The following is a 23,933-nucleotide window of genomic DNA, read 5'->3' as shown; positions in this document are numbered from 1 at the left end:
CTATTCTGAGGCAAGGTCCAGGTACAGATTGTCTCTGTTGTATCATCATTAGTTCACTAACTAAGATTTTTAAATGGTGGATTTTACTGTTACTGGCATGTTTATGACTTTCTTCAGAACTTTAGAGAGTTCAAATGTAGGGTTCTCAAAGCCATAAGGAATATTCATAGGAATCTTTATTGTGGCATGTATTATATGTGGAAAGCATATTATTTTCCTCTACAAAATTACAGCAATAACAACAACAACAACAACAACAACAACAACAACAACAACAACAACAACATGTAATATCTTTCTCCAGTTCCAGTGGTGATCAGAATATTTTTGGAACATCTGAAGAACCAGGTTACAGGACCAGGTTGACTTTGGGCTGGTTACTCTATCTCAACCCAAACCACCTCACAGGATAGTTATTATGGAGAAAATAGAAGGATTGGGTATGTTCATTGCTTTGAGCTATTTATAAAAATAATAAAGGGATATAAATAAAATAAATGAGAGACGGGACAAGTGTGTTAACCAGTGAAAAACAGCTCAGAAGGAAATATCTCAATTAATAGATCATCCTGGAGAAGATCTATCTATGTGGTCCTAAGAGTCAACAATGACATGTTACCTCATAATTAGCAAACTAATCAACCAACCAATCAATTTGCATTCCTTCTATGTTTATGAAAAAAGAAGACCTCGATGTAAAATACTATCCATTTTATAAGAAGCTTTTTTTTTCTAAATTTGTTCAGCTTGAGAAACTGAATTGATTGACCATCAACTCAATGCTTGCTTAGAAGAAATGGTATGAAGATTGAGGTATTTCCTCCTGAGCTGTTTCTCATTGGTGAACACACTTGTCCCATTTCCTGACAGTTAGAACAATTAATCAGTGGAACAACTTGCCTCCAGAAGTTGTGAATGCTCCAATACTGGAAGTTTTTAAGAAGATGTTGGATAACCATTTGTCTGAAATGGTGCAAGGGTTTCCTGCCTAAGCAGGGGTTTGGACCAGAAGACCTCCAAGGTCCCTTCCAACTCTATTACTCTATTCTATTCTATTCTATTCTATTCTATTCTATTCTATTCTATTCTATTCTATTCTATTCTATTCTATTCTATTCTATTCTATTCTATTCTATTCTATCCTATCCTATCCTATCCTATCCTATCCTATCCTATCCTATCCTATCCTATCCTAATCTCTCATTTATTATTATTTATTTTATTTATATCTCGCCTTTATTATTTTTATAAATAACACAAGGCAATGAACATACCCAATCCTCCTATTTTCCTTACAATAAGTACCCAGTGAAGTGGATTGAGCTGAGATCGAATGACCAGCCCAAAGTCACCCAGCTGGCTTTTATGCCTAAAGTTTCTGGTGTCTTTACCACTAGATCAAATTGGCTTTCTGAGATTCCTCCCTTCCTTCCCTTCTATATGCATAACACCGTGTTCTCCTCTTCTGATCTTCTATAGTCATTCTAAGGAACGGCCATTTCACCGGCCTCACATAAGGGCCTTGGTGGTGCAGTGGACTAAAGTGCTGTTAAGTAGCACTTAGCTGCCAGCTGCCTGCAATTACTGCAAGTTCAAATCTCACTAGGCTCAAGGTTGACTCAGCCTTCCATCCTTCCAAGGTAGGTAAAATGAGGACCCGAATTGTGGAGGCAATAAGCTGACTTTTTATAAAAAAAACACAGCTTAGGGGGGTCCAAAAGCCTTACTAAGCAGGTATATACAAAAGTATTGTAGGAAATTAGCACCCACCCCTTTCCTGGAAGATTTCACTCTTCCAGGAAAGGGGTGGGTGCTAACTTCCTACAATACTTTTGTATATATTTTTGTATATATACTTTTGTATATATACTTTTGTATATATAAAATTTTTCAATTTTAGGAAATATGAAAAAGGCAGAATATTATATTTCCCTGGGATAAGCATGTTTTGAAGCAGCTCCCATCTTCCTGCCCCCACCCTTTGTCAATGGGCCATTAAGGCCTGGGCCAGTCTATTCTACATAACAAAGATCTACCTCCTTCAGGCAGAGCCATAGTAGGAATTGCCAAAGATCCAACAAAGATAGGATTAGCCCTCTAAACAATAGCAGCAGAAACTCACCACATGTGACCTGGGAAGCACATGTGACCATCAGCCAGCAAGGCTAGCTAAGACCCCCACCCCCTGGGAGTCTGACAACCAATCAGGATACTCTTTTGGGGCCCCAAGAAATGCAGAGCCAAAAAGAGCATAAAAACCCGAGGATTTACTGTATCTGCCCTTTTCTGTTCAGGAACTCAAGCCATGTGATCCTGTCCACCATTAAACCATCTTTCCAAGCAGTCTCCATGTCTCCAGTGTCTTTTTCCCCACTTGGAGCAGAACCTAGAAGGAGATTTCTTCCAACAGTATGAAGGCTATTGCTTAATGCATTGTAAGCCGCCCTGAGTCTCCAGAGAAGGGCGGCATATAAATTGAACCAATCAATCAATCAATCAATCAATCAATCAATCAATAAATAAATAAATAAATAAAAGCCAGTTGGATTCGTCTCCCCTTTCTCCCTTGCCAGGAAAAGTATACTGGGTAAAAGAATAACAAGAATTTCAGGTTATCTGCTGGGGTATTTTGGTTTTGCACGAAACCTGTTGACCAGCCAGGAGGAGTACTTGTCAGAATATCCATGACTGGGAAGACATGCTAACAAGGTCAGCCAATGAATAGGCATTGGAACTAAGTCAGCCAATGGGAGCTGAAACAAAACTGAGTCTGTGCAGAGAACTGAAACTGAAACTATTCAGAGTGAGTGTGTGTTAAACTCTGAGCTGTGAAGCTGTGTCTGTGCATGCGTCTGCTCTGCTGAAATGAAACTGAATCTGCTGTTGGTATTGTAAATTTATTTCATGTATTATTGTGAATATAAAGAAGTTAATGAATTCTGCTGCATCAGTTTATCTGTGTGTGCTTTTGGATTTGATTTTTGCAAGAAACTCTGACAGTACTGTCATCTCCATGGGAAGACAAGTGAGAAACAGCCTTGCAAACATAAACAGGATGTGGGACTGTCAACTCAGTGCTTTGTCACTCTTTGTCAAGCTTTTGTCACTCTGGTATTCTGAGAATAATTTCAGGATTTCCAGTAAGAAATCAGGAATTATAGAATTAAAGATCCAATATATTTAAGGCCTAAACTTTTACCAATAACCAAATGATTGGATTCACTGCAATTTCTTTTTGCCTAAAGCAAATATCCTATACTTCAATTAATTTAATTAAATGAGAAGCTAAATTCAGTAAATGATTAAATCCATCCTTCCTTCCTTCCTTCCTTCCTTCCTTCCTTCCTTCCTTCCTTCCTTCCTTCCTTCCTTCCTTCCTTCTTATTGTAATTCTGTCATAACTGCAAATTTGCAGTGAAGAGAAGATTTGTCCAGCACGTTTCATTCCATTAAACTTGTCAAAGAAAATGGATTTTAACTGATGCTCACCGCCCTGATGCTTTCAAAATGTCCACCTTCTTTTTCAAAATCGATGGGCTGCCCATTCAGACTCCAGTGAAAGATGACATCTAAAGTTGGGTCATGGAAAGCTTTGCAGCTGAGGACAATGCTTTCTCCCACCGTGAGCTCAGTTCTCTTGGGGGACAGGTCTATCCTGGTAGGCTCTAGGAGACAAAACAAATCAATGACATCAACTGGGAAATATCCCTGTATTTGTTGTTTCTACTGGTTGGGCCTGCATTGATTGACACTCTTGCAAAATAGACAGAAAAGTCAGGAAAATGTAGACCGTGATACTTTCAGTTGTTCAGGAATTTCTCATTTAGTTTGCCCTTTTCACAGTCATTATAAAAGCGTAGAGGAGACAAGATCACTCAAACAAACCTAAGTGCCTTCAGCAGTAATTGTAATTTGGGGACATTTTTCTTTCAAACACACACCCATTCCTTCCCTCCTTCTTTTATCAGTTTTCTCAGCCCAATGCTTTGTGTCTGTGGTTGAGAAAAAGAAAAAAAATATTCAGGCACAATTTTGGTTTGTAGAATGTTTAGAATACAGAGTTAGGTTTTTAATTCTGGAGTGTTGTCTGTTCCTCTGATATCTTTTAAATGTTTTATGGGTTCCCTTTCTGTTTTTTAATTAATTTTTAAGCTGCAATTATTTCGTTCTTATTAGTAGTTCCTTTGTGATCATTCTTTGGAAGATGGGTGGGAGAGAGAGAGTGTTATGTGTTGGACTGCAACTTCCGCTGGCTTCCAATGAGCAGAAATAATAGATATACAGTATTATGGTCCAACATATCTGCACACGTCTGGATTTTGAAAGGTTACATAATATTATTATTACAGAACAATACTATAAGCAAAAAAATGGCTTTCGTACTTAATGCCCACTAAATACATTGGATCACCAAACTCATAGCAGAGTATGGCTGCTATTTTGGATGTAAGGATTTGGTATGAACATGTTCTAGTCTAGTTCCAAGGAGATTGTAGTTACTTAAGGTTAGAAGAGAAATTTTGAATCCAAGTTGTCCAAGGGCTTCACTATCCTCTCCCCACTATCCTTAAAACTACAGGGGGAGAGGAGGAGGAGAAGGAGAAGGAGAAGGAGAAGGAGAAGAATCTCAGTATTCTTACTTCTGTTCTACTAGGGATATAGTTAGCAGAGTATAGTATTGGAATACCAGCATGTTGCTTTTATTTATTTTATTTGCATCCCTCCTGATTATTTTTACAAATAATTCAAGGTGGCAAAGATATCCAACATACCTTCCTCCTCTTATTTTCCCCACAACAACTATGTGAGGTTGTTCAAAAGGTGACTGGCTCAAGTTCACCTAGCTGGCTTTCATGGCTAACATGAAACTAGAACTCAGAGTTTCCCACCTGGTGCCTTAAACCACTAGACCAGTGATGGTGAACCTTTTTCTTGTCATGTGCCGAAAGCGCGAATGTGCATGCGCAACAACATGCGTGCGTGCTGGCACCCGTAATGCAATGTGAGGGCCCTGGGCATGTGCGCACGACCCCCCATGCTCCCCCATCCCCTGGTGCATGCGCATGTGACCCCCCCCGCTCCCCCATCTCTGCGCATGTGCGTGTGACCCCCCACCCCACATTTTGGGCCTAGTAGGCCTCCCTGCAGCCTCCTGGGCCCAGAAACGGGCTGTGGGGGCATGCCACCTTCCCCCGGGCTTCCACCACCACCCATGCACCCCTGCCCCATGCATATGTGTGTGCAACCCCCGCCCCCTCACACATCCCAAAAATCAGATGGCTGGTGGGAGATGTACAGTAGAGATGAGCTGGGTGATGGCTCACATGCCTGCAGAAAGGGCTCCGCCATAGGTTCGCCATCACGGCACTAGACCAAACTGACTTTTGTTGAAATATTCTGCTTTACCTGGTACAAAGGTATGCAGATCAATCACTTTCCAGTTATATCTCACCTTTCACAAATACTGAAGCTGTAATTTCTGCTGAACCAAATATATTTTCTCCTCGGCATACGTATTTCCCCTCATCAGATTTGGAGGCATTCAGAATTTGCAGACTTCCATCTGGAAGAACACTTACCCTGAAAATTAAAAAAAAAAGTTTTTATCCTGAAATTGCATATTATATTATCTCAAATGAAGGTAATTTCTATAGTGCCATTTCTTTTTAAGTTTCGTAAATAGAATTGTACAGTCTGGCCATGTTTCTTAAGTATGAAGAAAAGAAATTGAATTTTCCAGTCTTTCAAATAAGGTTAAAATAAACTTTTCTGATTTAAGGAGCCAGATTCCTCAGCCAGCAGACAAAACTTTTATTAAAAATGTACTCATAATGTGCTTGTTTTAGCAAACAGTAAAACATAATGAGTTTTTAAAATGACATCTCTCTTTCACTGACTGCGTAACTTTATTATCCAACGATCTTTCAGTATTAAGCACCAGCTGTTCGAATGAAATGCGATAGTGACCTTAAAAACAAATGTAACAAAAACATGGTAAAAAAAAAAGCAGCAGCAGATGGGTAAAGAAGAGAAAATTAATTGTATATAGTTCAAAGATGATTTATAGTATACTCTATAGCAGGACAGAATGAAGATGGAAATTAATTTTGGCTACAAATGGATATTATTTCCCTGTATTATAGTTGCATAGCATATTGTCAAAATGAAGTTGAAGGGTGGAATTCGACTTCATGAGAACTGTGATGCTACTTCTGAAAATGGAAGCCACATAGGGTATCATCTCCCATACCATAGTAATGTATATATTATTATTTTTTCCTGACATCATGTTGTAGGTTGTGACGATATCAGCAGCAGCCAATGAAGTAAAATTCTACAAGTGATCATCCTATCATCAAACTATGGAATATTACAGTAAGGATGGATCTTCTTAAGGCCAACCCAGGTTTAACTGGTCATAAGGATGCTATCGCTGCCCCAAAGATCAATCAGATATGGGGATGTATATATTGGACATAATTGAAAAGAATAAAAGAAGCTGAAAACTAGAATATAGGTTTCTAGAAACAATAATAACTAGAAAACAATCAGGAATGAAGCTCCCACCAAAATTTGAGTGATTCCCACCCTACTTATTTTTTGAAGGACCTTAAATATTTGTCTCTTCACCCAGACCTTAGGCAAGGATACCTGATGTCTCTTTCTTTCTTTTAGATCCTTTCTGGGTTTATTTATTGATTTATTGGCCATTGATCCACCATAGGAAGAGCGGTTAAAAAGCAGTACTGTAGGCTACTTCTGCTGACTGCCAGAAGTTCAGCACTTTGAGTCTCACCAGGCTCAAGGTTGACTCAGCCTTCCATCCTTCCAAGGTTGGTAAAAATGAGGACTCAGATTGTTGGGGGCAATATTTTTTCAAGCAAGCCGGGCTGGCTTAAGATGAAATTTTTAATTGTTTTTAAATGTTTTAAACGTTTTAATTGGTAATGAGTTTTAATTGGGCCAAATTTATATATCTTTTAATTGTTTTTTAATATTTGTCCTGCATGTTTTTTAATTTTGGCTGTACACCGCCCTGAGTCCTCAGGGAGAAGGGTGGTATAGAAATTCAATAATAAATAAATAAATAAATATGCTGACACTGTAAACCGCTTAGAGAGGCCTGTAAAGTACTGTGAAGCGGTATACAAATCTAAGTGCTATTGCTATTACTATTATGTGTTGTTTTGATGGGTTTTTTAAAAATTATTTGTTTCTAAATGCTTTTAACTATTGTAAACTGTGCAGAGTTGCTGGGAGTTGGGCAGCAACAGTGGTGAAATTTGACAACCTTGGCTTGGCTCGGCCAAGGCAGTAGAGACAATTTGAATCAGTTTGCTGAACCGAACCAATTCAATCTCCCTCCCTGCAAGCTGCAAGCCTTCGCATCTTGCCGGCTGGGTTTCTTCAGCAGTGAAGCGAGCGACTGGCTGCACTCACCCTCTCGACACCCAGAGAAAGAGTCAAAGCCGCTGGAGCAATTGCGCCGCAGCAAAAGCCGCTCGACAACCTGCTTGAAGAGAGAGGATGCATTAACGCTTCCCCGGTGCTGCTGCTGTCCCACTCGGCTCCCCGCCTGGACATCATCACGTCCCATGTGCTGACCCTCTGCACATGTGCAGAAGGATCTGTGCATGTGCAGAAGGCGCACACGAGCCCGCGCTCACATCTCCGAGCCGGTAGCGAAGGCAAGTGCATTTTACCCCTGGGCAGCAAGTAAGTATTATAAAGTCTTGCTAGTGGATATTGCAATATTTGGAGACAGCAGAATAGAAGAAGGAGAACTGGGGACAATCATTAAAGTCTGGATATCCAGATCCCTTTCAGTTGGGATTCAGGTCTGAGTATAGGATGGAAACAACATTGGTCATGCTTTTGGATTATCTCTAGGAAGGGCAAGATGGGGTTGGGGGGGGGTTGTGCATCCATCCTTGCCCTACTTGTCCTCTTGGCAGTTTTTGATACCATCAACAGTGATATCCTTCTGGATTGTCTCAGAGGATTGCGGTGGGTGGATGGGTGGGTGGTTGTGATTGTTAGGAAATGACTATTATCTAACTTGTTGGGTTGGCAATATATAAACCATCAATGTAGCTTTAAGACTGCTGTATTGCATCATACTGTGTCCTGATTGGTTAGCTCTGTAGCCAATGTCCTTAAGAGGGAGCTAGAAACATGGTTTGTTCTCTTTGCTGTTCTTGCTCTCCGATATCTCTGTATGCTACTGTTTGCAAATCCAGGAGAACTGTTTCTTGTTAACTGTTAATTGTGTATGACTACGACGACTGGTAAGAAGACTTTAGTATTAGCTATCTCCTGCTTTATATATGTATGACCTGGACTGTTTATTGGACCATGCTTTACTGTTTCCTGAAAATAAACACAACTCAGTATATCTCTGTGTTGACTGTCTTATTCATAACTACTCTCAATCGCTTTCATGTGCACACCTTTGCTACTCAAGGGTTACTCTGCAAATTCCTTAACAGTGATAGTTCACCTTCTTCTTCTGAGGCCAAGTTCATTCACTGGTGGTTAAGGAGGAGAGATCCCTCTCTCAACAAGAGCCTTGGTAGTACAGGGGTTTAAGGCACCCTGTTATTAAGCTGGTTATTAAGACCAGCTGCCTGCAATTACTGCAGGGTTCGAATCTCGCCAAGGCTCAAGGTTGACTCAGCCTTCCATCCTTTCTAAGGTAGGTGAAATGAGGACCCAGTTTGTGGGGGCAATAAGCTGACTTTGTATAAATATACAAAAGGATGAAGGCTATTGCTGAGCATATTGTAAGCTGCCCTGAGTCTTCGGAGAAGGGCGGCATATAAATCAAATTAAAAAAAAACAAAAAACCCTGCTATGTGGGATGCCACAAGATTCGTACTCTCTCCTTCCTTTTTAATATCAAGATGAGGCTATTAGGTGAGTTTATCTATCGTCATTGGTTCATCTGTCATCAGTAAGCTGGTTTATTTATTTATTTGTTCTGTGTCCAGATCAAACCTTACACTGCCGCCAAGATGGACCACCTTGCAAAAGTCAAGATTTTTTTTTAATTTTCTTGTACTTTTAGCTTTTTCTTTTCTTTTATTCTTTTTTCTCTTCCTTATTTCATGTTAGTTTATATTTGTTTTCATTTTCCTTTTTGAAAACTTTTAATATTGTTTGGGCGTGGCGGTGTGTGTGTGTGTAAGTGCAAAATCCAGTAGAAGTAGTATTTTTTTTAAGGCGAAAAAAAAAACATACTTACACAAATAGCTTCCTCAGTTTTTGATACTGACAGACAAGTACCAATAGTCAAACTGGCACCTGTCATGCATAAAGGTGAAGCCCCAGGTTTTTGGTAAATACAATGAAAAATGACTATGGAACGAAGTAAAGGGAAAACAGGTGGAAGGGGGTAGGGGATGGAAGAAGGTTTAGCAGACTAGGGAAACACGGCAAAGGAATAATGCTATGACATTTTGTTGGTGGCCCTGAGGGATAGGTATTTTACTTGGTACTAAATCTGTGTGACAAGCCTGCCTCAGAGGAACAGTATTTCATCTATACTGCACTATAACTGGGAAAGTCACATGCCATTCAGATAAGTTCATATGAGAGAAGATGTTTCTTTAGAAGCTAATCATTATGTCATCCATATATAACAAGATCTTCACTTCTCTCTCTCTGTCTCTCTCTCTCTCTCCTCCCACCCTGACACATGCTTATATGTCTTAGGTGAAATTGTTTGGGAAGACTTAGGAACTTCTTCAAACCAAACCAAACCAAACCTAGACCAATTGAGAGGAAATGACCATTTCTGTTGTCGGATGCAGTTGAACAAAATTATCAGATGAAAGGTTCTCGATTGTCATGGAAAACATGCTCCAATTTCTTTGTGAACTCAGTCTGTGCTGTAAACAATTCAATCAATTAGGGCAAGAAAGAAAAAAAATCTCGGGCGTGGAAAGATAAGACAAGCTGCTTGCTAAATTGTAACAGGAGAGTTAAGTGTTCACAAGTGAATTCATTCCATCCGCACGTTTCCTTGCTGAACTCCATTCTGTGGAATACAATTGTAACCTCAGATTTGTGGAAGCGTGATTGATCATCGCCAAGTTTGGAAGTGAAGCAAGAGCAAAAAAACCAGAGAGGGAAGTTAATAGCTTAATGGGATAATACATGCTGTGACTCGGTCTCTGTCTCATAGGATACCAGAAAGTTGCCTGAATAATAATAGTCTTGATAGTGAGCATTGCAATACCTGGAGGCAGCAGCATAGAAGCATAGAAGAATTGGAGAAAAATCACAAAATGTAATGACTTGCAAACAGAAGCTGAATGACTGTTGCAAAAGAAAGCAAAGGTAGTTCCAACAGTAATAGGTTCCTTGGGTGCAATTTCAAAACATTTGGAGCGTCACTTGAACACCCTCGGCATTGACAAGATCACCATCAGTCAATTGCAAAGAGGAGCTTTATTAGCATAGTTTACAACCTGTGACAATTCCTTTAATCCCATCAAACAACAACACCTGTCTAGCCCAGGTACATGGAAAGTACTCGATAGATTTGTCAAAAATTCCAAATACACTCAAAACATCTGGCTGACTCTGTGGCCATCTATAATAGTTTAGGAAATGACCTGGTCTACACATTACTCTAATCTATGACTTATATTAATATGGTTTGTTGAGTAAGCTCTATATCTGGCTGTATACCTATCCAATTAATTCGTAAACTTTTATTTATAAATAGCTGTGTCCATGCAACCTGTAAAGCCACAGTTAGAAAACTTTAAACATTAGTTTGCCCTTTGAGGTGCAGAGGGTGTCTGAGATGGATGATGATGTTGACCGATGGGCAAATTTCTAGGCTTTGTGGGCATTTAAAAAAGATGGATATGCTAAAATCTGGTAGCTGATGGCCACATTCTACCCATGAGCTACTCATTTCTGTGCAAAGATATTCAATCACTCAAGCCAAGCAACGGCACAGAGCTGTTATAGGAAAATTGAAGCAGAGAAAAGTAGGTTCATTGCTTGAACTCCTGGAAGGAATAGCAGAATATAAATCTAACAAAAATTCTAAATAACATCTTGTTTTTCCAGTGGTAGGTACACTTCATTCAATTTCTACATCCAATTGTTTTTTTCTTTTTTTGAAGTCTGCCCAAAGATTTGCACATATTCTCATACACAATTTCCTTGCTATGTACTTTTGTTCTCACTTTTCATTATATTTACTTTAATGTAATGCTTTTGGGTATGCTGTTTTATCAATGTATGAGCTTTTATATGCATTTCCCCTCAATATGCACGTTTTTCATTTGAAAGACTGCTTTGCAAAATCGGAAAAAGAAAAGTGGAATAGTGATTAATTGGCTTCCAGTTCATGAGTAACTTTAAGAGGTGGCTTTCTGGCAATTTCACAATAACATGTAAATCAAATAAATTTCTTCCGATTCCTGGGCCTAAACATATAAACAATACAACCCAAATAACAAGTCAGTTAGGAGTCAACTTATCTTTCAAACTATCACAGGAATTAAGGTTTAGTACTGGATAACTCCAGAGATGGGCTGCACATACTTTAACAACCGGTTTGCTGAAAATGTGAGCGTGCGCACACACCCGCTTTGCAGGTGCGCGCTATGCACGCGCGCCTTCCTCACTTTCATGCAACACCTAAAACTAGGCTTTTTTGATGGGGGCAGCTTCCTGCACACCTGTTAAGTCAGACAGGGTTAGTAGAATGGGATAGGCACGCAAATCAGCTGGGCTGCAGGGCGGGGCAAGTGAGCTGGAAAGTGAGATATCTAGGACCGAATAGCATTGAGGCAGGTGAGCGGGGCCAACCGGTGCTCGGACTCCCGATTCAGGCGAACTGGTCTGAACCGGCAGTAGCCCACCACTGGGTTATTCCACTTTTGACAAGTGGAACTGTCTTGATAGTGATTCTTTTTTAACAATAGCAATAGAAAATGGTTATTTACTTCTTTTCTGTTTACTGTACTATTTCTGGCAAATCAACTTACTACTTTGTTCTACAAATATGAAATGAAATGAAACAAGATAAAATAACCTGACTTTTAATTTTATTTCAAAAAATGAGATGACATTAATTTCACTGTTTCATCCATATATTAACCCTGCATTCTTCAACCTCACTTTTTATGAATAGGAGTAATATGGTGTGGCTACCAAGGCAAATGTAGGCTAATTGAGATAAAGAAGAATCAGTGTCATCTGATCAATACGTTGTTTAAACTTTGAAATCTCTCTCTCTCTTACATACCATATATTTCCATGAGACAGAATTATTATTCCCACCAAATAGATTCCACGCAGCCCAGAAAAGAATGAAGAGAGGATGGCAATGTCTGTCAATATTCAGGGATCCAAAATAAAGAAGTGAATAGTTTACAAAAATTACATTAGGCTGTAATGTAATTCAGACTGTGCTTTGCAAGCACTTACAGTACATAAAATTACTTTATTACAAAATTCTGGATAGAAAACCGTATATATTAGAAAGGTTGCATACACAAAATGATGAAAATTAGATTTCCTAAATGTTACTATTGTTGCATGCAACTTTTTGTGATGGAACCTAGTAATAAAATATAAAAATCTAGAACACAGATGTGGCCCTGATTTAGTCAGACTTGTTTGATAAAAATAGTGGCATTGGCTGCCGGATTTAGTAGTCTTCCTTCCTTCCTTCCTTCCTTCCTTCCTTCCTTCCTTCCTTCCTTCCTTCCTTCCTTCCTTCCTTCCTTCCTTCCTTCCTTTCTCTTTCTTTTTTCTTCATTTTTCTCTCCATTCTTCCTTCCTTCCTCCCTCCTTTCTCTCTTTTCTTTCTTCTTTCTTTCTTTCTTTCTTTCTTTCTTTCTTTCTTTCTTTCTTTCTTTCTTTCTTTCTTTCTCTTTCTTTCTTTCTCTCTCTCTCTCTCTCTCTCTCTCTCTCTCTCTCTTTCTCTATCACTTTTGTTATTATCTATATCTATATCATCTATATCTGTTTCATCTGTATTTGTTTCATCCATATATTTATATTATCTATGTCTATTTCATCTAAATCTCAGTTTTGCTCTAGATGATATAAACTGCTTTGTATACATCAATAGTTAATTTATAACAACAATTCTCTTCCATCCTAAAACGAGAAACTGAAATCAGAAGAAGGAAATTAATATATAAGATTTTTAAATCGTGTGTGTGTGTGTGTGTGTGTGTGTGTGTGTGTGTGTGGTGTTTACAAAGGAATAGATTATAAAAGCCCCAAATCAGCAAGTGGGTTAAAGAGAAAAACATGTGGCTCAAATGGTCTGGTTCCCTACTTTCCTCAGCTGACATGGCCACTGGGGGTATTAAATTAGTTTGTGCTGAATGTTCACAGGGGGGCATTTTAGATGCAAAGCAGGTTGGAAAGCTGCACTGACTGACTCTTATTACCCTCCAGCCTTTCGCAGAGGTCTGATTAGAGCAATCTGTCTCTTCATATTAACTCAGATATAGAAGCTGTCAATATCCTTTAATGTAGATTATGTGGAATGAGGACAAGTATTTGTAAATACAAACCTTTATTTCTCCTTGAACGTCTTCTGAGTTCTCCATCTCTTTCATCATAGACGCATAATAAACTTTTGCATTTTAGAGCAGCTAGGCCAGGGGTCTGCAACCTTAAACACTCAAAAGAGCCATTTGGACCAGTTTCCCACAGAAAAGAAAACACCGGGAGTCACAAAACCCTTCTCGTGCCTGACTATTTCTTGAGCGGCCACAAAACTAACATATGTAGTGGAATTATATGTTTTGTTTTCTTCTGAAACTTTTCTTTTCTTGGATTTATCCATGGTTGGCCTATTGGAGGTTGAAAAGCTCAATAAATCGTGTGCCGGCAGGTATCGCACATTGGCGGCTGTGAGTGATATTTTGAGTGATAGGGAGCCGCAGCAGAGGGGTGAAAGAGCCACATGCAGCTCCAGAGCCGCAGGTTGCTGATCCTTGTTAGGGGGTTAGCAGTTGTTACTGCTTTGCTAAAAGTATTTTGCTTAATCGGGGTAATAATGCAACCTACTGGATTTTATTTTTATTTTATTTATTATTTATTTATTTATTTATTTTTAAATTTGTATACTGCCCTTCTCCCTGAGGACTCAGGGCGATGAACAGCCAAGTAAAAACATAAACTACAAACATTAAAATACAATTAAAAAGATATATATAAATTTGGCCCCATGATTAAAAATAATAACAGACAATTAAAAACATTTTAAAAAGTGTTAGGCCAGCCCGGCTTGCTGGAAAAAGAAGGTTTTAAGGGTACGGCGGAGGAAGAGAAGTGGCCATATTTCTGCTTATTTATTGAGTGTGGTTGTTTTCAGGATTGGCAAACTAATTAGAAGGAAATCGATTATGGTTAATACCAGAGGTCAAAAGGAATTTGTGGGGACTTTTGTAGAGCTGATTCTTGTCTCATCCTTCCCCTATTTAAAACAGATTATAATGCTGGAGGATATAGGTAGTTCTCAATTTAGGACCGTAATGTTAAACAAACCCATTGTTTGCAATGGGCCATTTTTGCCAGAAACTGGAAATGAATGCTGTTTTCTGGCAAAAACATTTTAAATTGAGGTTGCGTGACTGCGGTCATAAATGACCATAAGTGGCTGCATTCATTACCAATGATGCTTTCCCCCACTAAATAGGAACTGCTTAAATTTCCCTTGCATCAGGCCACAGGAATCAGGAAATAGGGATCCTTGGTGACTAGCACTGATGATGTTACCTAGTTGGGTAATCAAATGTCTGCAAGAAAACAACCAAGCTCAGAGAGCACCAAGGACCCCTCATTTAAACCCTGAGCTACAAATATCCTCTTTTATTGGAATAAAGAAGACACATAGTATTGTGTAATGGGCTTCAAAAGGCAAGAAGCAGATCAGCATAGCTACAACAGCATTCATTGACTTAAAATTGGAACTGAGGAACAGCAGACAAATGCCTGTAATTTATACTCTAGGCCCTTAACCAATCATAATCCTTGAAAAAGCCCGCCCAAATATGAATGTTCTAAGTTTCCCTCCAAAACAGTTGGAGTTAAGAGTTAGGGTCGTCTAAAGCAGTGATGAAATCCAATATTTTTTACTACCATTTCTGTGGGTGTGGCTTGGTGGGCATGGTGTGGCTGGGTGGGCGTGGCAGGGGAAGGATATTGCAAAATTTCCATTCCCACCCCACTCCAGGGGAAGGATATTGTAAAATCCCACCCCACTCTGAGGCCAGCCAGAGGTGGTATTTGCCGGTTCTCTGTACCGCTCAAAATTTCCGCTACCGGTTCTCCAGAACCTGTCAGAACCTGCTGGATTTCATCCCTGATCTAAAGGTTAGTTTCACTTTAGCAGGGCTAACACAACTATATATATTCAATACATAACACATCGAATTACTTCTGAGTAGTTTCTTTCATTCAAAGGTGTTTTTTTCAAAAGGCAACTGAACCCTGAAAAAAGAGAGAGGATGTTTTGTTTCTCATCCAAGAAGCTTCATCAGTTAACAGAATAGAACAGAATAACAGAGTTGGAAGGGGCCTTGGAGGTCTTTGGACTAGAAGATCCCCTGCTCAGGCAGTAAACCCTATACCTTTTCAGACAAATCTCTTCTTAGAAACATCAGTTGTTGCAGTTTCTTTTACTATTCCTCACCTATGGACAGATATTTTCCCAAAGTAAAGCAACTATTTGCATCACTATGGTATAGATATACCCTGGGAATCACTAAGGAGGAGCTGTTTTAACTCTCTTTCTCCAGACCAAACTTTCCAAGCTTCGCTCTCTGAAGTGCAGCCCCTCTTTCTGGGGATCCAGACTACATTCCACTACACATCGTAAGAAAACATTCATAGCAAGCTAAAGTGACTCCGAGTGGCAACAGAGAGAAGACTCAGCCAAGAAACTGTGTCCCAGTAAACCATATTGTTTCTATTCACCAGCTATATCTCAAATATAGTGTGGCTAGCATGCTAACTTAGAAGGAAGGGTTAAATAATAATACTAAGGCCATATAAATGGGTTTATCTAAAGTATTCCAATGTGATTCTGTAATTTCCATTATGTTTGCCTTTTTCTTTGTCTTTCTTTTTGCAATGAAGTGGATCAAAGGTATGTAAGCTCTGTTTCTGCTTTTGCTCAGCAAAGTATCAAAGTTTTGCTGGGGCTCCAGTATATACTGTATTATTGCTTGTGTGCACACAAATAAATTTCAGAGTGATTTGACTGGTTTAAATGAGACAGGTTTCGGCCACAACTGTTTAAATAAGTAACAGTTCAGTGATACAGTATAGTCTTTGCAGTGACTGAAGGAGTCAAACTCTATATTAGATAGACAGACAGATTAACAGAGTTGGAAGGGACATCCTTATAGGTCATCTCGTCCACCCCAACACCATTTCTGACAGATGGCAGTCCAGTCTCTTCTGGAAAGCTTTCAATGATGAAGCTCCCACGACTTCTGAAGGCAAGCTGTTCCATTGGTTGATTGCTCTCACTGTCAGAAAATTTCTCCTTATTTTCAGGTTGAATCTCACCTTGTTCAGTTTCCATCCATTATTCCTTGTCTGGCCCTCAGGTGCTTTGGAAAATAACTTGACCCGCTCTTCTCTGTGGCAGCCCCTCAAATACTGGAACACTGTTATCATGTCTCCCCTGGTCCTTTTCTTCACTAGACTAACCATGCCCAGTTCCTGCAAATGTTCATCGTATGTTTTAGCCTCCAGTCCCCTAATCATCTTGGTTGCTCTTCTGCCTTACCTTAGCCTCAAAATTCAATCTTAGTAATATCAGAATTAGGAACAATGCCCTTTCTTTTAGCATCCTGAGTAAACTGCATAAACCTCCTAGTTGACGGGAAGTTTTGACAACTGTATATTGGCTTGCAAGGAAGTCACTAGCTAATGGCCTTTGGCTTGCATAGGGACTTTTAATAGAAGATAATATTTGTAGTTCAGGACTGAACTGTGGTGTCCTTGGTGCTCTCTGAGCTTGGTTGTTTTCTTGCAGACGTTTCATTGCACTGATGATGTTACCTTGTTGGGTAATGAAATGTTTGCAAGAAAGCAGCCAAGCTCAGAGAGAGCACCAAGGACCCCACAACTGGGCTTTTGTTGATCTCGTGGCAACCTGTTAGCTAGAAATGCTACATGTAGTACAGGTACAATTAAAGCTGGAGATCTAGTCTACACCTTTTTTTATCCAACAAAAAAGCATTTTATCACACTTTCCTACAAGGTATTGGAACCAGTGGTGGGTTGCTGCTGGTTTAGACCGGTTTGGGCTAACCGGTAGTCCCGACAATCAGCTGGCCCCGTCCACCGACTCCCGCCCTATCCGGTCTTGTATTTCCTTCTTTCTGGCTCAGCTGATTCATGCGGCACAGCTGATTTTCGCACCTCTGCTATTCTACTTACTGGGGCTGCCTTAGAAGGTAAGTAGCTGAGCTTCAAATTGCTGTATTTTGAACACTGCCCGGTGGCAGCCCACACTGACTGGAACACTTGTTTTAATTCTTAAAGACCTAGTGACTCAGGAAACATATCAAACGAAAGACCCCACAGCAGGCTGAATGAGGGAAGCTAGTAGGCCTAGCTAGGACTATTGGCTCAAATTAAGAACTTGCATCATAATTGATGGGTCTTAGTGACAGTCATGGAACACGGTGACTCAGTGGCTAAGACTCTGAGCTTGTTGATCGAAAGGTCAGCAGTTCAGCGGTTCGAATCCCTAGTGCCATGTAACAGGGTGAGCTCCCATTACTTGTCCCAGCTTCTGCCAAGCTAGCAGTTCGAAAGCACATAGAAAATGCAAGTAGAAAAATAGGGACCACCTTTGGTGGGAAGGTAACAGCGTTCCATGCGCCTTTGGCATTTAATCATGCCAGCCACATGACCACGGAGACGTCTTCGGACAGTGCTGGCTCTTCGGCTTTGAAACAGAGATGAGCACCGCCCCCCAGAGTCAGGAATGACCAGCACATATGTGTGAGGGGAATCTTTACCTTTACCTTTAGTGGCAGTCATGGTATGTACACTCAGCAAAGATTTATGAACCATTAAAGTACAATTTCCCCAAATGAAAGCAACATCTCATTTAGTCTTACAAAGGGAAGAATATATACAGAGCTAAATCTTTCCCTGATGCTTTCTGATTTTTTTTTTTTTTTTAAAAATCTCTTTTGAAGTCTCAGCTGTGATGTTAAAGAAGAGCTTCAGCAGTATCATTGGGGAATGGATATCTGAAATTGGATGTGTTCTTCTGGGGATTTTTCTTCTCTATCCTTTGAGGGGTTATCTGATTTATCCCGTGAGCTCCTATGATGCTCGGAGTTACCCATGGATTGCAAGTTAATACCTTATTTAATTGGTTCCCCGATTGCTAATTTTGGTTCTTTACAGTTTGGCTGCTGCTTTAGCTTGCCGTAATTTTTTTTTTTTAAATGCCTTGAGAAACTCTTGAGACTTTCCTTTCCTGGACACAACTGGATATTAATTTATAACAGCAGCAACAACAGGGACTGTTGATAATATAATAACCTGAGCAATTGCTGTCCAAAATAGAACCAGGCCAAAATGACATAAAATATAACACATACACACACATACACATATGACTTTAGTACTGCAAACAAGAAAACAAATATAAGCAAAACTAGTTTTTGGAACTTATGTATAAATTTGGCTTAGGATCAATTTCTATAAATTTTATAACCAGGTCCATAAAATATGTTTTGAAGCTGATGGAATATTTAATATTTATTTCCCTTGGCATCAATTCCTAGATTAGATTCTGAGAACAATAGATTTAGGATGAAATGTGAATTATCCCTTCACTGTTGTAAATCTCTCTTTGAGTTCATGACTGACAAACGGAGAAAATTAGCTCATTCACAAACAAGTCGATTTAAATCATGCATACGTGCATACATATTCTATGATAAACTTGGGACAGTTGTCTTTGATAAGACTTTAGAAGAAACCAGCCACCTATTCTCCACATTATTCAACTCTCAAAGGCTTTGCAAGAAATTGAAACTTACCATCAAAACCTGATGATAAATAAAGGCAAATAAAAGCAGGGGTGGGCTGCTGGGGGTTCGCAGGGGTTCGAGAGAACCTCTAGCTAAGATTCTGTGCAGTTCAGAGAACCCCCCAATCCCACTCCTCGCTGGCTCCGCCCACCCCTCCCCTCCCAGGAGTCCCCACACGGCCCATTTTGGATGCAGGTAAGTGCAGGATACACACAGAGGCTCAGGGAGGGTGAAAAACTGGAAGTTCGGGAAGGCCAGAAATGGGGCCATTTTGGGCCTCCAGTGGGCCTCTGGAGCCTGGGGAGGTCATTTTTGCCCTCCCGGAGGCTCAAAGAAAGCCGCCTGAGCCCGGGAAGGACAAAAACGCCTCCCACGCTGTGGTGCAGGAGGCCGACTAGGCCACACCCATCGTGGCCATGCCCACCATAGCCACACCCACCCAGCAACCGGGCAGAGAACCCCTTGCTAAAATTTTTGAAGCCCACCCCTGCATACAAGTGGGACCTGCAATAAAAATGTTGCAAGATGTAATATTGTGCTCAGAATTAATATATAGTCACTCTGTAAATTCAAGAAGAGATCAAAAAAGAAAAAAAAAACCTGAAAGACAAAATTTAAGTTGGATAATTGACTAATTCTTGCCCAGGCTATTCTATTTTAGACATCTGTTCATTCAATTCTCTATCACCACCTCCACAATAGTCAGTTAGATTTCTGATTTTTGGAATCTCAATTTTTAAAACATTTTTATTGGGTAGGGATACTTCAACAAACTTCCTATTTTTCCAAATATTGTTATTGTTAGTTTGTTTATTTATTAGATTTTTTTTACACACAGAGAGATACACCCGTGACTCTAGATGGCTTACTAATACAATAAAATTAAAATGCAAAAACACGCATAAATACAGAGAAAAAACTGCAATACCATAAGTTACATCATAAAATTACGCCCCTCCAAACAATGAGGAGACACAATCCAAATGTCTTTTGGAAAGGCTCGGTCTTTAACATCTTCCAGAAGGTGTCCAAGGGAAAAATAGATTTAATCATAAATAGCAATAGCACTTAGACTTATATACTGCTTCACAGTGGTTTAAAGCCCTCTCTAAGAACTTTACAGAGTCAGCCTATTGCCCCCAACAATTTTGAGTCCTCATTTTACCCAACCTCGGAAGGATGGAAGGCTCAAGGTCAACCTTGAGCCATTCAGAATCGAACCCCTGGAGTAAGTAGTGTGTTAGCCTACAGTACTGCATTCTAACCATTGCGCCACAACCAAGTAGGAGGCATTCTAAAAAGTTGGTGACACCATTGACAGCTGACCAAGCATCCTCTGCCTTCATATGTCTCCTGAATGAGGAATTATCAGCTGTTTTTCCATATACAATGGTAATAGCTGGCCCAAAGTCTGCAGATAACCAGAAATCAAAACTTGGAATTGCATCTTGTAGCTAATAGGAAATTAATACATGCCTTGCGATAGGTCAGGCTCCTAGTATAACTGCTGACATGTTTCAGGGCCACTGTGTTCTATATCGAGCTAAGGTAATGAGATGTATTTTGAAGGTAGTCTCATGTAGAGTATATTACAGTGTCTGGATGGGTGATGATATGAGCATGAATCAGTGTCATGAGATCTTGTCTCAGGAAAGGCCAGAACCGATGCACCAAAAGAAGCTTGCTCCTGTTGTGACCTAGGTTTACTGAGTCATTACAATACACAATTAGTCCCCAAAAAAACCTATTTTATTGTAAAACCTATTTTATTGTAACGCTCATTCCCAGCTGAGTCCCAATTAGTTGCAAAACAAGTCCTTCGGGATAATCACCAACCTTTATCTTCTTTGGCACCCTGCCATAGGCCTTACTTGGCAAAGCCCCACGAAGATCAGAAACAAACAAGAGATGCCGACTGGAAACCGAGTTAGCAACGTTGCTTTCCTGCAAAAGGCCCAAGTGTCTTTGTTTCTCTTTTAAGCCTTGCGGGAGGGGCCAATCATCTCCTGGCTTTACTCCTGAGTCGTCCCTTTTGCTTTAGCTGCTCTTGCCTTCTGGCAGCTCTGCGCATGTGTGCACTAGGAACAGGCTTTTCCTGTTCCTCTGTCTCTCTACTATCTGACTGGAGGCTCTGAAGTCCGCACATCACTCCCAGATGGCCCTGGCCCCATCTTTGCCTCCGATGTAGAGCCCTTGTTGGGGCCTTCCACAGACTCCAGGACTGGCCCATGTTCCTCTCCAGCCTCCTCACTGTCCAACTCTGCTGCCACCTCTGCAGGCTGCTGGCAGACCACAACAGCTCCTCTAGCCATGGCCTACAGCTAATGATCTACCAGAAGTCATGAGTCCAGGACCCCTGACATACAAATCTGCTCCTGAATGCCTCTCCATTCAGAGTAATCATTAGGACAGAAAGAGAAACTCCAATACGCAAGCAGCAACTTGATGTTCAATTCTGCCTCTAGATTCAAGATTCATAAGATTCAAGGATTGAGTCAGGACCAGAGTCATGATGTTGAAGTGAGTATAATCAACATACAGTTGGTAGGTAAAGTTAAAGGTTCCCCTCGCATATATTTGCTAGTTGTTCCTGACTCTAGGGGTCGGTGCTCATCTTCGTTTCAAAACCAAAGAGCCAGCGCTGCCCAAAGATGTCTCCATGGTCATGTGGCTGGCATGACTCAACGCCAAAGGGACACGGAACGCTGTTACCTTCCCACCAAAGGTGGTCCCTATTTTTTCTACTTGCATTTTTTATGTGCTTTTGAACTGCTAGGTTGGCAGAAGCTGAGACAAGTAACGGGAGCTCACCCCATTATGTGGCACTAGGGATTCGAACCACTGAACTGCCAACCTTTTGATCGACAAGCTCAGCGTTTTAGCCACTGAGCCACCGCCTCCCTTATACAGTTGGTACTGAACTCCAAACTGCTTGATGACCTCCCTCAAAGCTTCCATGCAGCATAACAAAAGATAGAGAACAGATATTTGTTGTACTACACAACTGACAACATATTTCTCCCTCCCCCATACTGCCACCAGAAACATCTGTTGAGGAAAGAACAGAACCATTGCAGAGCTATATATTTCACATACACGACTACGTATAATGAATATCAATCTTTTATTTTTTTCATGAAATGCAACCCATGTTACCATCAGTCAGGCTATGATGAGAGTTTTCTTAACTTTAAAGCTGGCAGTTGAATATTTACATGGAAATTTTCTCTCTTCTTGGAATAATGATTGTTGACTGGAATCATATTTGTTATTAAAATGAGCCTTGTAATGTAGTCCATTCAGTTGGAACCTATTTCTATGCAAGGTTGTTTTCTTCAGAGTAATGCTGCTGGAATATTAACTTGCAGATAACACAATCTATTTATTTTCGATTGGCTGACCATTCTGTTTGAAAACCTGCACCATCATTCCTGGTAATTAAGGCACACCGATGAGATAAAAGTGCTTCTAAAAACGGCCAAAGTAACATTTAAAGTGAAATTGTGAATTCCTTGTTGGATGAGATACTTTGCAGATTTCAAAGAACAGTGTATTTAAAGCTTAACCCAACCACATATTAAAGCTTTCTTCAAGCTCTATGAAAATATATTAATATTCCCCAAATTTATCTGATTCATATAGTCAGGGGCATAGCTAATGGCAAATCTGACTTTCTGATGAAGTTTTAGTTTGCAAATTCCAAATTGTTTAGACACATGTTCCGTTTCAACTAGGATTGATTGATTGTTCCAATGAGAAATGCCATAAATAACAATGACCAAGTAGGTGAAGCCGGAGGGCTTCAATTTGAAGTTGTTTTGAATTAAAAATAGAAATGTCAATGATTTCTTTCAGATTTTGGAAAGAAAAACTGCAGGAGGCTCATAGTTATCACTTCACGGGCCCCAAATTCCTTTCTGGCTAAGAGAAAAGATTTCAACCCCACTTTTCTATTTTTTTTCCCACTTCAAAATCATTTAATCCCCTTTTAATTTGAGAGTGATGATAGAATCTTAACAGATGGAAACAATCATTTGTTTGTTTGTTTGTTTTCATTATTGAAAAACTAAACTGACAACAGACAAAATAACAGCCTGTCTATCTCCAGGAAGGCTTTTAACTTGGATTCCTATATCTAGCTCCATTTTTAATCTTCTCTTCTTGGAAGCCGCTGATCAAGAATCCAAAAAGTACTCTCTGTGATCAAAAAAAGAATTGCAAAGAATTCTGCCCACTGTCCAGGTAAACCACTTGAGTTAATAAAAATTCAAGATGGCAGCTTCAATTGTGCAGTTGAATCAGAGAACAGGAGTTAATTGCATGGGTGTGGCTGCCATTTTTTTTCTTTATAACTCTGTTTGTTGTTTTGGTGCCTTTGTCTGCTTGGCAGGATTTCAGAAGTGGTTTGCCACTGCCTTCTTCCTAGGGTTGAGAGCAATAGCGGGCTTCAAATCCCGACACTACAGGTTCACTACCGGGAGTGTGCGGGTGCGCATGCTTGTTTTGCGAGCACGTGGCACTTTTGCCCATGTGTAGAGCATTTTTGATGACGTCTGGGTAGGTTGTGTTGTGGCTCCGACCCCCGAGCCCATTGTATTGGAGGGAGAAGGCTCCGAACATGAAGGAGAGGAGCCGGCCAGGCCTCCCTCTCCAGGCCCCTCCTCTCTGGCTATGCCTCAGATGTCTGCCGAGGGAGAGGAGATTGGCCAGGAGCCAGGTGTCTCCGATGACAGCGATGACGATGATATGTCGTTCTTGGATCCACGCCAATGAAGGCGAGATAAACGTTTGCAGCAGATGAGGAGGCGTGCCAGGGATTAAGCTGAGTCACTGGACCACACCCCACAGGCTATATAAGAGAGTGTGGTGGCCATT

General features: G+C 40.3%; 1 protein-coding gene across 8 annotated transcripts in view; it reads right to left on the bottom strand.

Moving 5' to 3' along the window:
* CNTN5 (contactin 5) overlaps positions 1-23,933 on the bottom strand; it is an 827,378-nt gene that overhangs the window by 81,321 nt on the left and 722,124 nt on the right. For all 8 annotated transcript variants that reach the window (XM_087894620.1, XM_087894619.1, XM_087894622.1 and 5 more), the window contains 2 exons: positions 5,453-5,580; positions 3,490-3,665 (listed from right to left, as the gene is read on the bottom strand). In XM_087894620.1, the coding sequence (XP_087750746.1) occupies positions 3,490-3,665; positions 5,453-5,580 (304 nt within the window). The remainder of the gene's footprint in view (positions 1-3,489; positions 3,666-5,452; positions 5,581-23,933) is intronic.

Source organism: Pantherophis guttatus, chromosome 5 (genome assembly GCF_059756535.1).
Source record: "Pantherophis guttatus breed Tessera chromosome 5, ASM5975653v1, whole genome shotgun sequence".
In the NCBI taxonomy this organism is placed as follows: Eukaryota; Metazoa; Chordata; class Lepidosauria; order Squamata; family Colubridae; genus Pantherophis; species Pantherophis guttatus.
Note: the sequence above shows the minus strand (reverse complement) of the source record. Positions and strands in the feature narration are given on the sequence as shown.